At 42.3% G+C, this 13,845-nt stretch overlaps 1 protein-coding gene across 4 annotated transcripts in view; it reads right to left on the bottom strand.

Moving 5' to 3' along the window:
• The window catches only part of kif26ab (kinesin family member 26Ab), an 82,356-nt gene that overhangs the window by 20,350 nt on the left and 48,161 nt on the right, over positions 1-13,845 (bottom strand). Inside the window, exon 1 of one of the 4 annotated variants that reach the window (XM_008400178.3) lies at positions 23-855. The exons of the other annotated variants lie outside the window; for them this stretch is intronic. Within the exon in view, the coding sequence (XP_008398400.1) occupies positions 23-42 (20 nt within the window). The 5' untranslated portion in view covers positions 43-855. Of the gene's footprint in view, positions 1-22; positions 856-13,845 lie in introns of those variants that run through there. 4 annotated transcript variants of the gene reach the window in all.

The following is a 13,845-nucleotide window of genomic DNA, read 5'->3' as shown; positions in this document are numbered from 1 at the left end:
TGTGCTGCAGCCATGTACTTACAGCTCTTTCCAATCCATCATCTAGTTTATGTTCATAGTCAAAAAACAGACAACTGATTCAGATCAACTTTGAGGTCCGTGTCTGTGCCGTCACTGTTCTCCATTATTTGCGCATTTGCTACGCCAGCGCAGTCGCCAAGAACACGGCGAGGAGGAGGGGGATTGCTCACTAGTCAGGGCACGGGGCTCCTTCCTACTCCGATCGCAATCATTGAGGTTCCGCTTGATTTCACAGAGGTTTGTAAGACGCCAGAGGGGTGGAGGGAGGACGATCGGGGTGAGGCGTGGGCGTCATAGTAACTAAATGGAACAAGCGGCAGGTGGGGCAAAGATGAGGTGGGCAGGAGGGATGATCGCTCTGCAAGACCAAGTAGGATAGGTGCAATGGTGAGAGAGGTGCGTGAAATCCAGAGAGTTTCCAAAGAGGAAGCAAGAGAGGTGGAGCACCCGTTTAAAAAAACATCCCCAACTCTCTTCCACATGAAAAAGTTCTGCACCACTTCACGGTCTTAGAAAAGCAGCTTGAAGCAGTTCAGTTCCCCTCTCCGTTTCTTCATCCCAAGTCTTCTCTCGTTCCACAAGCTGCACTGTTTCCTGTCATGGAGTTAATCCCACACGCTCTGTCTGCTGAGTGCGGCTGAACGTCCCGACGGTCTTCCCCACAGCCAGAAGGACTGGAAGGGATTCTCCACTCCTGGCTCGGCTTTGAGAGAAGGAGAATTCCTGCTCTTGTTCCACCTCTTGGTCCTTCTCCTGCTATCGGAGAAATTCTGGCAGCTGTCCTGCCGTGTCCTTCTTTCCTCCCTCTCTCTCTCTATCTCACATACACACATGCAATCCCTCCTCCTTCCTCTCCCTCTCCCCTTTTTCCCTCAGCCCAGCCCCTTCTCCCTCCGACTGCCAGACGAGGTGTCAGCGCTCGATTGCTGGGTGCTTGCGGCGCAATTTGCCAGCACTCTCTTTTCTCCCTATACCCGCACGCATACACACACATGTATGCACCTCAAAACACGTCACATGAATACTTAATGCATACAGGAGCCCTCTCTTCTTTTAGGGTCCCACACTTCAAACAGATTTGGTTAGTATGCCTACAGTGCATACATGCATGAACCCCAGTGTGCACACATGCTTCTTTTTTTTCCAGCACTTTTGTGATTCGCTGTCATTGTTGAAGGATGTAATTAGCCAGAAGAGTGAGGGTCTTATTAATCAAAAGTAAGAGACACGCAGATAAGCGAGGATATACTTAAGAGAGATGGATTGCTCGAATGAGTGATGCTGGGACTCAATTGGCAAGCTCTGAGAAGGTAAAAATACCAGAGCAGAGGAAACAGTAGAAGACAAGAGACAATGAGCAGTTGACACACTAGGAAAGCGGATTTATGCTGGCCAGTAAGAGGGAGTGCAGACAGTCAATGGTCAAGGGTAAAAAGGGGAATGAAAGCATGTGAGTGGGTGAGCGCCGGGGTGAGAGTACCCTGTATTCCCTGGGCTGCCAATTTACCAGTAAGCCCTCTCAGCCACCCCTCCCCGAATACAGCCAGTGTTGTTTGAAAGGCTGCCGCGTTGGCTGCAGAGAGCCCACTACAACACATCAGCAAACAGAGTGGGTGTGAGACTAGCCAGATGAAAGTACATTCAGCACAAAGCTCTCTCTGACTCTCCTTCTGACACACTGCCCCACATATGAACTCAGCTGGATTAAACTTTAAAAGAATAAAAAGGGAAAAATAAAACCAGAACTCCGTACAAATCTGAGGATCCCTGTTAAATAATGAAGCTGTTTGATATATCACGTAACCTTTACAGTCGTCTCTGCAACAACACGCTTAGCTCTGCTGTTCTACAGCAAGTCCAAATTACATCAACTGAAGGGTTATTGTTTGAGAAGTGAAAGGTCTGGTGCATTCTTCAAAGAAAATGATGGTTTTGATATTAGAGCTGCTCAATTATGGCAATAAATTACAATTACCTGTCATGGCTACTCACTGAGTTTGAAAAAATAACATTTACTGCACACCATGAACATTTTTACCTATTTTCATTCATATTTTTTCCATGAATTCCATGTTTTGCCATTTTTTTCTGCCTAAAGCAAATCTAATCACAGGGCTAATACAGTCACTTCAGCTCCTGTTGCTTGTTAACACAAACAGCAATCATATGTCAACTCAATGCATCTTGGGTGAAGATAAATTACTAAAATTCAAACTGAGGAAGAGAATGAAATTTAAAGGATGACTGAGGAAGACGAGCAGTGGCTCAACAAAACACTGCAACCTACAAACCATATTTGTTAGGTCACATCCAAACAAAAGGCATTCTCACACTGCTTCCCAGCATGCCATCTGTGCCTGTAGTTCTAAACCACATTGATTTGCATGTATTCCCGGTTTGAGTACAGTGAGCATAATGGGATGAAGGGTGTGGCGTTCAGTGTTCAGGTGCATTGAGGTTTCGCCGTGACGTAACCATCTCATTTTTTTTTCTTTCCCATAATTGATGCTCTGGTAATTAAATGCCAATGTTTTATGAGTGTTCCCAAATGTTGAGATAATTATTGTGACCTACTTTGAAAAGATTCACCTTCAGCTTCAGCAGTCCTAAGGTGAATAAATAGAGCACACACATAGTGTTGCCCAAGTTTAGGTTATTCTGTTGTTCAAGTTGAATTTTATTTTTAAAAATGGGACAGTCTGAACATTTACATGCATGAGATTATAGCCATGTGGATAATTTCCATCTCTAGTCCCATGTGTTGCTTGTTCATCCCTACAATATTTAAGCAGCAGTTGGGTAAATGCCGAATCAGGTAGCATACAGGAACATTTTGGCAGCTTAGCTCAGCTGTGGAATGTGCAGGCCGTGTATCATCCTACGCCATTGAAATGCAAGGCAGATATACATTAGCGTGATACAGCATTGTTCGTTTCACAAGGTACTCCTCAGTCAGAAGTCAGGCAAAGCGTGGCCATCAAATTTAATTAACAACATTGTTTTGTCAGTCACTTTGTTTTAATGGTTGTTTGGAGATTTGATTAACGGCTCAGCCTACGTTGGCATTGGTCACTCTGACAGAGTTGCCTCATTAGTCCCATCCCCACCGCCATCCCCCTTAGTGTCCTCTCACATGTTATACATCACAAGGGCATTAAAAGAAGGAACAGTCACAGTCAGAACTGTCCTGATCGCCTTTCAGCTCAATCACTGTCTCCTTTATGAACAGACCTCAGGGACAGATAATGACCGCAATATATATAAATGAGCCAGAGCAAGACAGATGTAAAATTAAGCACCTTTTTAAAAGAATAGGTCTACTGGTGGCTTTTTTTTTCTTTCCGAGGAAGAAAAGCCAGATTTTGTCCTCACCTATAGAGCGAGGAGGAGGAGAAGGAGGAGGAGGTCAATGACTGCAGAGAAAAAAGCATAGAGGGGCTGTTTTTTCCTCCAGCTTTCAAAGCTTCATGTTGGCTTGCTGTCAATAATCACCCCAGCCTTTTTCTCCAAGCTTTGTCAAACTGGCTGGAGAAATCTCCCTACCCCACAGAATAATTTGCTGGCACACCCATCATCTTCATTGTGCAAATTTATCTCCGATCCCCTGACCATCTATACAGCTTCTTGGGTAGGTTCGTTCTGCAGCTAATTAACATGTTGCAGGCATTTCCTATTCTTGACATTTTGTTTCTGTGATTCCCAGCTTTTATTCTCCCTCCATGCACAAGATAAGGCTGCTGTGGCTATTCATGCGGGGATCAGATCACTGGATATGATATCATACTGCTTCATCCTCGACTGCCCCTCCCGCTCCACAGTCTGCAAGTCTCCCACTGTTGCTGATTAGCAGCCCGGCATTGCTGTTCATGAATGGAGATACATGTATGATAATGACCACGGCACAAAGAGCCAGGCACATTCACTCTCAGAAACACTGAACATTTATCCTGGACTCAGTAGTGCTGGCATTTGTGAGATGTCTTTTGTTCAAAAAGCGGCGCATCTTGAAAGCGTTGCTCCACGCCAAACCCAAAATGCCGTATCAGCAGTTGGTCACGACTGAGTGAGCTGGACTTGTGTTGCTTTATCAGGTGGGGCGCTGTGTTGTTGCATGGAAAGATAATCATTACCAAACCTCCCTAGAGCTAAAATTGACTGTCTTGTTGATGGGCTGCCCTCAACGCGATCAAACAGCTCTCTGCCCCCGAGGTGTGGGCGAACAGCATAAATCACCAAACTGTGAGAGAAACACAGACTTCAGATAAAGCGAGCACACCACGCTAATGTTCAGATAGGCACCGCTGCACAGGTTTATGCTTTACCAAATTTGGGGAGGATTAAGGCAAATCTGGATCTCTGCATCGCCCTCGTTGGCTGTGATCCCCATCGCCCCACCACCCCCACCACTACAGCCTGATCCAGCTATCACAGAGCCTTAGGGGTAATTAAGCGGCCATGACATCAGCCTGTGAGCACACAAATTCAGACAAGAGGAGATGATGTCATACACTTAACAGCTACTCCTGGCAGAATAAATAGCCCATCTAGAGAGGATTTACTTGTAAGTCCGGGATGCCAATTGCTCTACTTGAGATAAACAGTTTTTCATCTATAATAGTTGTTTTTTACTTTGAGAGAAAACTCTGCTGGTTTGATGGCAATTTGTGTATAAATATGGTGCTGGAAAGGAGCTTTCTTACTTTCAAGATTAGCATCAGTGTACTAAGTGAATTTGTTCAATTCTTTTCTGATTATAGAACATAAATACGGAAGAGGATTAGGGCCACTGGAAAAAAAATAAAACAGTTCTGATTTTAATCTCAGAATTCTGACTTTAATCTCAGAATTCTGAGATTAAAGTCAGAACTGTTTTTTTTTTTTTTCCAGTGGCCCTAATCCTCTTCTGTACATAAACTACTTATGAAATAAGGAAATAGTCAGAATTTCATGGAGAATTTCTCAAATTTATTTACATAAATAACTACATCTAGAAATAGTCTCATGATTTGTGTGTAAGAAGTTTGGCCAAAATCTAAGTCAAAAATCAGAGGAATTTGAGGAAATAAGTTTTAATAAAGAACTCAAAATAACTTTTAAAAAAAACCAGGGAGGAACAAACAAGGAGCCAAGGATTAAAAAGAGCTTAATAAACATGAGGCAAACAGAAAGAGCCAGCGAGGAGTGAGTGAAGGAGAGGTGGTTAAAAACTAAAGTTTTGTTGCTGGAACGATGTAACAGGGTGCAATTTTGGAACAGGCAGCCTCTCATTACCTCTCAGTTTTAAACTCTCATCGCTGTGGATAGTGTTTCTGCATCTTCCATCTTATAATAAACTTGATTTTTCATGGTTCATGTATTTTCCTTAAATATCCAAATGAATTTTCTATCAGAGGTTGATTGTTTAGTCAGATTAGGTTTCCATTCATCCTACACAAGCATCAGATTTGGTTATCTTATGCATAAAAAAGGCTAACATTAAACTTCTGGAGTCCCATTAACTTCCTCCTTGTTGAAACAGCATGATTTATGCTTAAAAACAAGGTCATTTCCTAGAAACCAATAAATATGACGCCAGACGCTTGTTGATGGCCACATACATGCAATATTTCACCAAATATCCGTAAATGTTTGAGTCTGAATTTGAACCCTGCTCGTCAAATGTTCATTTTTTAAGATTCATTTATGTTTTCTTTGTTCCATCACATCATTCCGAAACAGGATTAGTGCGAGTGCATCATTAGAAATTAAAAGACATTAAAATTACAGTCATGAAGGAGTCTGACTGGAACTCCATTTGAATTATAGTGGCACTAGAAGCTCAGACAGGTCTCATAATTTTCTCTAACTTCTTTTGGTACCTGTCTCAGAGCACCGCTTAGGTCTTTATTCATTAAAGAACTAATTAAATATGCACATCTATGTTACACATTAGCTATAAAAGGGGTGATACCAAAGGGACAGGCTGTCTAGTGCATGACAAAGCTAATCTTGTCCTCTTGTGTGGCTCAGACATTTAGTCAGGTAATGAGCCCATCTCTTTTCTAAAATCTCCCAGCAATCAAGGGGCTCTTGGTGTAAACATTCATTTAGTTTTTTTCTCACGTCCTCTTCTCTATCCTAAGATGCTCGAAACTACTGCCTGGCGCTTCAGCCCTGTGAAAACCCAGATTAATCTTGGAATGTGGCTAAAAAAAGATAATTGAAGAAAAGAAAAAAAAGTGCAATCCCTTCTTAAAAACAGAAAAAAAAAAACAACAAAGGCTACTACCGGGAGATGCTGGAACAGATTCTCGCTCCGTTCACTGGAGTTTTCTTATCATTCAGATACAGATTAGCTTTGGCCAAATCGGAGATCTTTCCAGACATTTTGAAAAAATAATCTGTTTCCTCTTCTTTTTTTTTTTTTGGCAAGCTTTTCTGGCTGTCTGTTGAGTCTTATCAGTCCAAAAGATCTGTAGCTTTCAAATCACTGCAAGCTCGCTTTCTGCTGTTTGGCAGCTGTAACGGCAGTCTGAAGGTTCTTCTCTTCTGTGTCAGGAGCCCTTTACAGGAAATAAACAGACAGTTACAGGCTAAGATTAATGGTCTTTCTATAAATCCTTAGAAATAGATAAACGCATCCCAACAAAACTAGACACCGATAAATGGGATGTCCATTTTGCTGAGCAATATCCGGCGTGGTGTGCTCCAAGCACGTTGGACCAAGCCTTCTGGAAAGGCTCTTTGTTTCAACAAGGTGTTCAGCAAGCCTTTTGTCCCTGCACAGTGTCTGACCTTGTGCACGGAGAATCAAATGGTACATTATTTGTGTGCCGACTGCTGACAGCCCAAGGCTGCTCACACATCTTTGCTGCACCAGTCTCTAGCCAATTAGGTAAGGCCAAATGCATTCATGTAACATCTGTGAACACAATGTGTTGTCGCGTAAGAAAAGATTCCCAACAAAGCCTGGCATTGCCTTCTGCAACTGACTTGTCGTATCTGAATCACTTTGTGTCGTCAAGGAGCGCTGCTATCAGAATAAAACAGCAAAAACCTGCAAATAAAATTCCTATTTTTGCCAGCGGGTTGTAAACCTGTTCTGTCACAGTCTGATTTTCAAAGGGGTCTGTGGACTGAGGTGGAAAACGGGACATTAGGGCATCCTCTGGAGAATAGCTTGAATAGCAGGGGATCATTAGAAACAAATGGGAAGGAAGGGGCTGTCACTGATAAACGTTGAAGTAGGCAGTGCAAAGGTACGGCTGGGATTAAAAAATGAATTAGGGGGAACGGACATTAAGAGAAAGATGCAGAGGAAACAGAATAAGACAGCATGAAAGGAAGCAGCAGGGTGTAAAGCCAAGTCCTCTCTTCGATCAGTGAGCCTGGCTCCGTGCCAATGAAGCGCTGTCCACGAGGAGGTAAATCATTTTCTGCCTGAGAAAAAAACTGGGGAGAGGGGAAAAAAATGATTGCTGGGACTATGCCACAGCCAGCTTGGAATTGCTTTATTCCCAGAGATGGGAATCCCCAGTCGGCCAAGAATAAATGGAACAGTTGGTGACAAAAAGTGAAAAAACTCATCAATATTCAAGAAAGTCTGGTTTGGTGCTACAGTATATCAGTGTAAACAGAAATGCAAGCATTGGCAAGTAGCAACAGCTTAGTGTATTTTGTACATATTTGGATGTAAAGTAGCCTGGCAACATGATACATACAACAACAGTATTCACACCACTTTACTTCTACCATGTTAAATTCCCAGGCTTGGATATATTTCTGAGCCATTTTATGTCATAGACCAAAACAAAGTACATTTGCATATAATGCTATGTACTCTGATTCCCCTAAATACAGTGCAATGTAGCAGTCACCAACAGAACTAGACTTAAATAGTAAATCTAGTTCAGTTGTGTGTTATTTATTCTTGGGATAAATTTGAGTGTTCTGTGAAGGTCTCAGCAAAGTGGTGTGTGTAAGGAATAAACACCGTACAGCACCCTACACACCTCCATGTTTCCAGGTGAAACATGGAGGTGGCAGCATTATGCTGTGGGAAGATGGTAATTATGAGGTGGGAAAACCACGTACACAAATTTACACTGTGTTGGTCTGTCACATAAAATCTCTGCAAAATGCATTGAGCATTGTGGAGAAATAAGAGCTCTGAATGTAGCTCTTGAACTGCAAACATATGTTTGCTTTTAAAATCAGAGCCATGTGTCTGTGCTAGACAGGCTGACTCATTTGTGATGGATAAGAAAATATTATGGTCCATAATCGCCTAGAAACGAGGTAATTTTTTTAAAACTTATTTCCTGAAACTGACTGCATCTCTACACACCCTGCACCCATTGACTGAGTCACACACCCACTTATCTGTCACATTCCCACACTGAAAACCCATTAGGACGTCTCGCCAAAAGGGGGCTTAAGGATGGCTTAAGACAAGCACAGGAAGGAAATATGTGGGTATAATTCCATTCACCATTCACTTTATTGTTCTTTCCAGCATTCAGGATCTCATCTTCCTAATGTGGCTTTAACTGGCCACGAAGGACTGAACAAAGCACTGGGCTTTGACTTGGCAGGACCTTTTGTATGTCAATGAGATAAGCTTACAAATTTAGCATCTATAGAGGAAAAGAACCAAAGAGCATTTGCAACAGGAGACAGAAGTGTGAATGAAGATTTGCAGCGACAGACTACCTGCAGCACTAAAATACTCAGCTGTTGCTCAATTTTTTTTTCCGGCAGTTGAAAGTGAAAATTTTGGAGGTAAATATGGTTTTCAGCTGATAGGTGACACATGATGATGAAGATATGCTCCTGCCATCTTCACAGACGGCAGTCTCCCCACCTCTGGCATGCTGACGAAGATTAACAGCTGCTTTCATCTCTTGGTTTTTGTTTTTTTTTGCATTTTCTTCGTGCTCCTGAGACATTGCTCCTGGTATTCTGCTGTACACTCCTTTCCACGGCTGCGGGGAGGTTGGAACAGCTTCACATCCTTCACACACATGTTGAACTCTAGTTTACCCATCATCCCACCCACATCTTCCCTCAGAAACCTCCCTAGAACCTCAGGCGGTTTTACTCAGGGCACACAAAAAAATGTCTTGGCACTCACCTCAAGTCATCACAGGCTGAATGATGTTTCCTGTCTTGAAACAACATCAACTGGAAGCAGGATATTGCAGACAAAAGACTAGAGAGGGTGATTCACATGAGACAATTCTTCAATCAAATATATTGTCCTTTAATTTAATTCATAACACAACTTAAGACCTTGATGAGCACAGGATTGACAGGCAAAGGGGTAAAAGTCAGCTTACTTCTGCTCCACTTCCCCGCTTCATTAATCACTTTCTGCCAGCGGAAGACACCTAGCGATTATTTATTTGCACTTCTCCGCACAGAGGCTATCACAACAAACAGGCCCACAGGCAGCTAAGAACATTTGGGGGTGATTAATCAGCGCACTGACGGGACAGACAGAACACGTTGGGGGAGGGGATTTTCAACACGTGCTCTTAATCTTTTATCTATATTCCAGCCAACAGGCAACCCAATGAAAACTAGACAGAGGTTCGACCGCAACCAACTGTACAGTCGTGCTGATAGCCACGATAGTAGGTGCAGGTGTGCTGCATGAAAAAAGATGGGTCTAGATGAAAGATGGGGCGTCAGGGTTCAATATACGCAAGGTGGAATCAATGGAATGGAGAGTTACCAGATTCTCATGGTGCGATAACCTCGATGCCAACAGTAAAAAATACATAAAGATTTCAAGCATATATTTGAGCAAAATGTGAAGATTGTAATTGGAAGCTCTTAAATTTAGAATATAATGTTATCTCAGCCTACCCGCCACAAGGAGAGAAGGCCACATGAGGTCATTGCTGCTATACAAGGATGCACCGAGTATGATAATAGAAAAATAAGTGGAAGGAAAAAGTGTAGTGGAAAAATCTACACAAAACACAAATAACTGCAGCCTTGAAAGGATCTGTAAGTAAACTCTACGTACTTCAAGAGCCTACACATGAGCTACAAACTGCCTGCTCCTTATGTTCGGTTACTCCTGAACTAAGACAGCATCTTACCAGAGCTAAAAAAAAAAAAAAAAAAACTATTGCCACTGTTGCACAATGATCCAAATTCAACAAGTATTACGTAATGTACAGGTAAAATTTGACTTTCTCTTTAAATTAAAGTCTGGAGGAAAAGTTCTGGGGCACAACTTCTACACTGTTTGAGGTCCAGTGTGAAGTTTCTCCAGTCACTGATGATTTAACCCATGTTATCTGTAGGTCCACTGTGGTTTATCAAGTCCAAAGTCAATGCAGCCCAATAGGACTTGTTACATGCCTAAGCTATAAGAAGTAGCAATATCTGCTTCAATCAACATGGTATCACTGTGATTGAAAGGGCAGTAAACTGGCCTGACCTAAACTTCATTGAGAATACCTGGATTATTTTCAACAGGATACTGAGAGGCACCGTAGCCAACAATACAGAAGTTAAAGGCCACTAATGAAGAAACCTGGGCTTCCTTAACACCTGAAGCAGTAACCGTTTAAAACCTCTGTCTATGTTGGTACGGGTTAATGGCCCAGACCTAATGTAATCCTGATCTTGAAGAAATGTGTTTGCAGATGTCTCATTCAAATCAAGCAGTTCATCCTCCATCACATATCCGTAAAGCCAACAGGCACACACAGGGAACCACAACTGGTGTGTGTGCAGAAAGAGTTTAAAAAACCCTGCAGCTGGTTCTCACATACAAGGTCATGAACTGATTACAGGGAATAATCCTTTCTGTTCAAGACAATGCATGTGGTGACACAAACAGCAGGGATAAACTCCCTTTGTAGCTTTTAATATTATGGCGAGATGTCGAAACATTGAGAGACACAAAAACACATTTTTGCATTTCCCTTCAAAGATGTGCAAAGTGGTGGGTATACGGAATAAAATTTGCATTAGTCACTATGTTTCCTGTGTCTGTACCTCAATTTGTATTAATTACATTAATTTAGAGAGAGGTCAAAGGTTAATTTGTACATTCCCAGGTAGTAATATATGTCCACACCCCTGTGTGTTGCAGCAGCGTCATTAGTCCCATCATTTCTTAGTTTGAGTCCCCCACATTTGCCCGTTTCAACTCTTCTGCAGCAACACCAGCAATAGATGGAGATTAAAAAAAGCAGCAATCACAATTAAACGGTCTGGCTTTGGAGGATGATGAGACAAAAGCTAAATCGTCTGTCCTAACAATCGCCAACCCTCGGTGGTAATCAAAGCGCCTGACTATCAAAAGACCAGTGCAACCAGTTAACATTCAGCAGAATAAGGTCCTGCAAACGTGCGTCTCTCGAAAAATAAAGCACATGTGTTTGGGGAAATCAACTTGCAACTGGTGATTTGGCAGATATTAGTAGTTCCTATTGAAAGGAAGGGCATGGCACAGCTGAGCACTGAGGAGCAGCGATGCCTGAGACGCCCCAGCAGGAGACACCTTTGTTTATCCAGATTGGAGCACATAAAGGCAGCTCACAGGAGATCATGAGCCTCTTTTCCACAACTGCCCACAATAAGGTCATAAACTTCCACAGCACACTTTATCTGCCAGTCTTTCTTTTTTCACTCTTACACTGTCTGAGCCACAACATGAAAGCAACTACTCCTAATGACGAAGATAATAGACTCCATTTGCATGACACCTTTCACTGAGGGGCACTAAAGAGGTTTCGATGGCATCCTTGAGCCCCCACAGTCATGACACATAATATCCATTCCACGGGCTGGGAGTAAGAGAAATACTCGTGATAACTAAACGCTAATGTACTGATCATGGAGCCCCGTGGGTAGCCATCAGGGCTGTTATCCAGTTAGACAGGGAATGTTCGATGTGGGCAGGCAAACCGAGCCGGAAAGGGATTGATGTTCAGGGCACGGCCTCTCCTGCCCACATGCAGCTAATCGCACACAATTTAGCCTTTTTTACTGATGTCACCACAGTCCTGAGTGACAAAGGCAGCTCTGTGTCAAGTGACATACCTACAATAGATTGAGTTATGTTGGTGCCTGGAGTCAGATAAAAACTCAATTGAAGATCGGTTTACCATCAGGTGATGTACTGTACCTAAATCCTGCCACATTATGCTGACCACCATATTTTTTGTCTGGAGACTGGTGTTTGTGAAGATGTTTTAGCTACTTTTAGTGTTAGTGATGCACTTAAAAAATGAACAAAGAGGAAACACAGAGTGTAAAAGTTCAGGTTGCGTGTGAGAGCAAGCCTTTCAGCAGACAACAGGAAGGCTGAATGGAGTGCAGCAAAGTTGTTTTGTTTTATCCTGTTTAGGTTTCAGTCTTATAGAAACATTGTGTTTGTGGAAATATTGTCATATTTTAGAATATCTTAAGAGTTCAGATAAGGACACACAAAGACAGCTGGTTTATTTATGCTAACTACTCTAACCTTGCTACTTGCTATTAAGATGCTAAGCTCAAAATCATCACCATCTTTTAGCCGATCACGGCAGGAAGGTAAAAGTCAATTGTTTGATCCTTTTTTCTTTTAATTTGCTTAAAGAGAAATCAGAATCGTAAAAGTTAGTTGTAGCGTAATGAAGCTGGTGTCTAGATATGGCCACAAAACTCTGATCAGTGCATCTCTAATCTCAACAGAAAATAAATTTCTAATTTCTGATCGTGAAATAAAACTGTCAGGTTTAGACAGCAGTGCTTTCCCTGCTCCCCACAGGGTTCAACACATGTGGACCCAGGGTGAGTGCAAAGGCTTGTGTCAGCACTTCAGCTCTTTGTTTGTCATCCCCACATTCACTGACCGCTTCAGGCCATGTGAGTGGGCCAGACACACTTCCTGACTCAGGGGATTTACTTAGTGGAACAAGGGAACTGGGACAAAATATCCCTCTGTTATCAGCGTGATAAAACTTCTGCCATTCTTCCTTTCCAATTTCTGTAGATTTTCATAATGTCAGGGACAAGTGATTCTGATCCGCCAGTCATAACAGAGCCCAACCCCGCATCACCAGGACACACACTTTTGAAAGAAGTCTTTTAAATCAAACACGCTCAATAGAAATTTCCAACTAAATCACATTTCTAAAACAAACTGTCCACAACCTGCTGCCAATCAAAACAAATCCTGAGAGTTTCAGCTGCCTTTCCTGTGTAAACCGAACACAGAATTCATATCAAAATCGCTCATGAATTATTCAACATGCACTTCTCTGCTGCGTACAATTTATACAGGTATGCCCCAAGACTAACGTGATCTTTTCCATCCAAAGGCTCAATACTGTAAATGGGGTTCCAGATTTCTCATGATAAAATTCAATATTTTTCCAGACTCAGATTTTCAAAGCAAAGCACAAATAGAGATGGATGGATGGTAAACATTTAGACTTTAGGTGAAAAAAAAAAAAAAATTTGGAAATGCAAATATTTCTGCCCACTCTTCAAAAACCTTGCTGAAATACCATGACTAAATTTGAGAGTCGTTTCTGTGTTCTTGAGTCTGTGCGAAGACTTAATCTGTATCCGTCGCTAAAAACGGATACGGATATTTACAGTACGGTATGATTTTGAATCAACGATGCAACTTTTCGCTGCATGCGGGTGAATGAAAAAGTGCAGATCCCTTAGGCTGCAAGGCCGAGCTCAACCTTCATCAACAACCTCGGCCTTGACGAAATCCGACAGGTCTTGGATGAATTCACACCTGGCATTTTCTGTGGGTTCCAGCCTTTTCGCTGCCTCAGCTGGTGCAGCCAATGTTAGCTGCCGCACAGAAGGAACCATTAGTCC

Source organism: Poecilia reticulata, chromosome 22 (assembly GCF_904066995.2).
Source record: "Poecilia reticulata chromosome 22, P_reticulata-male-v2, whole genome shotgun sequence".
NCBI lineage: Eukaryota > Metazoa > Chordata > Actinopteri > Cyprinodontiformes > Poeciliidae > Poecilia > Poecilia reticulata.
Note: the sequence above shows the minus strand (reverse complement) of the source record. Positions and strands in the feature narration are given on the sequence as shown.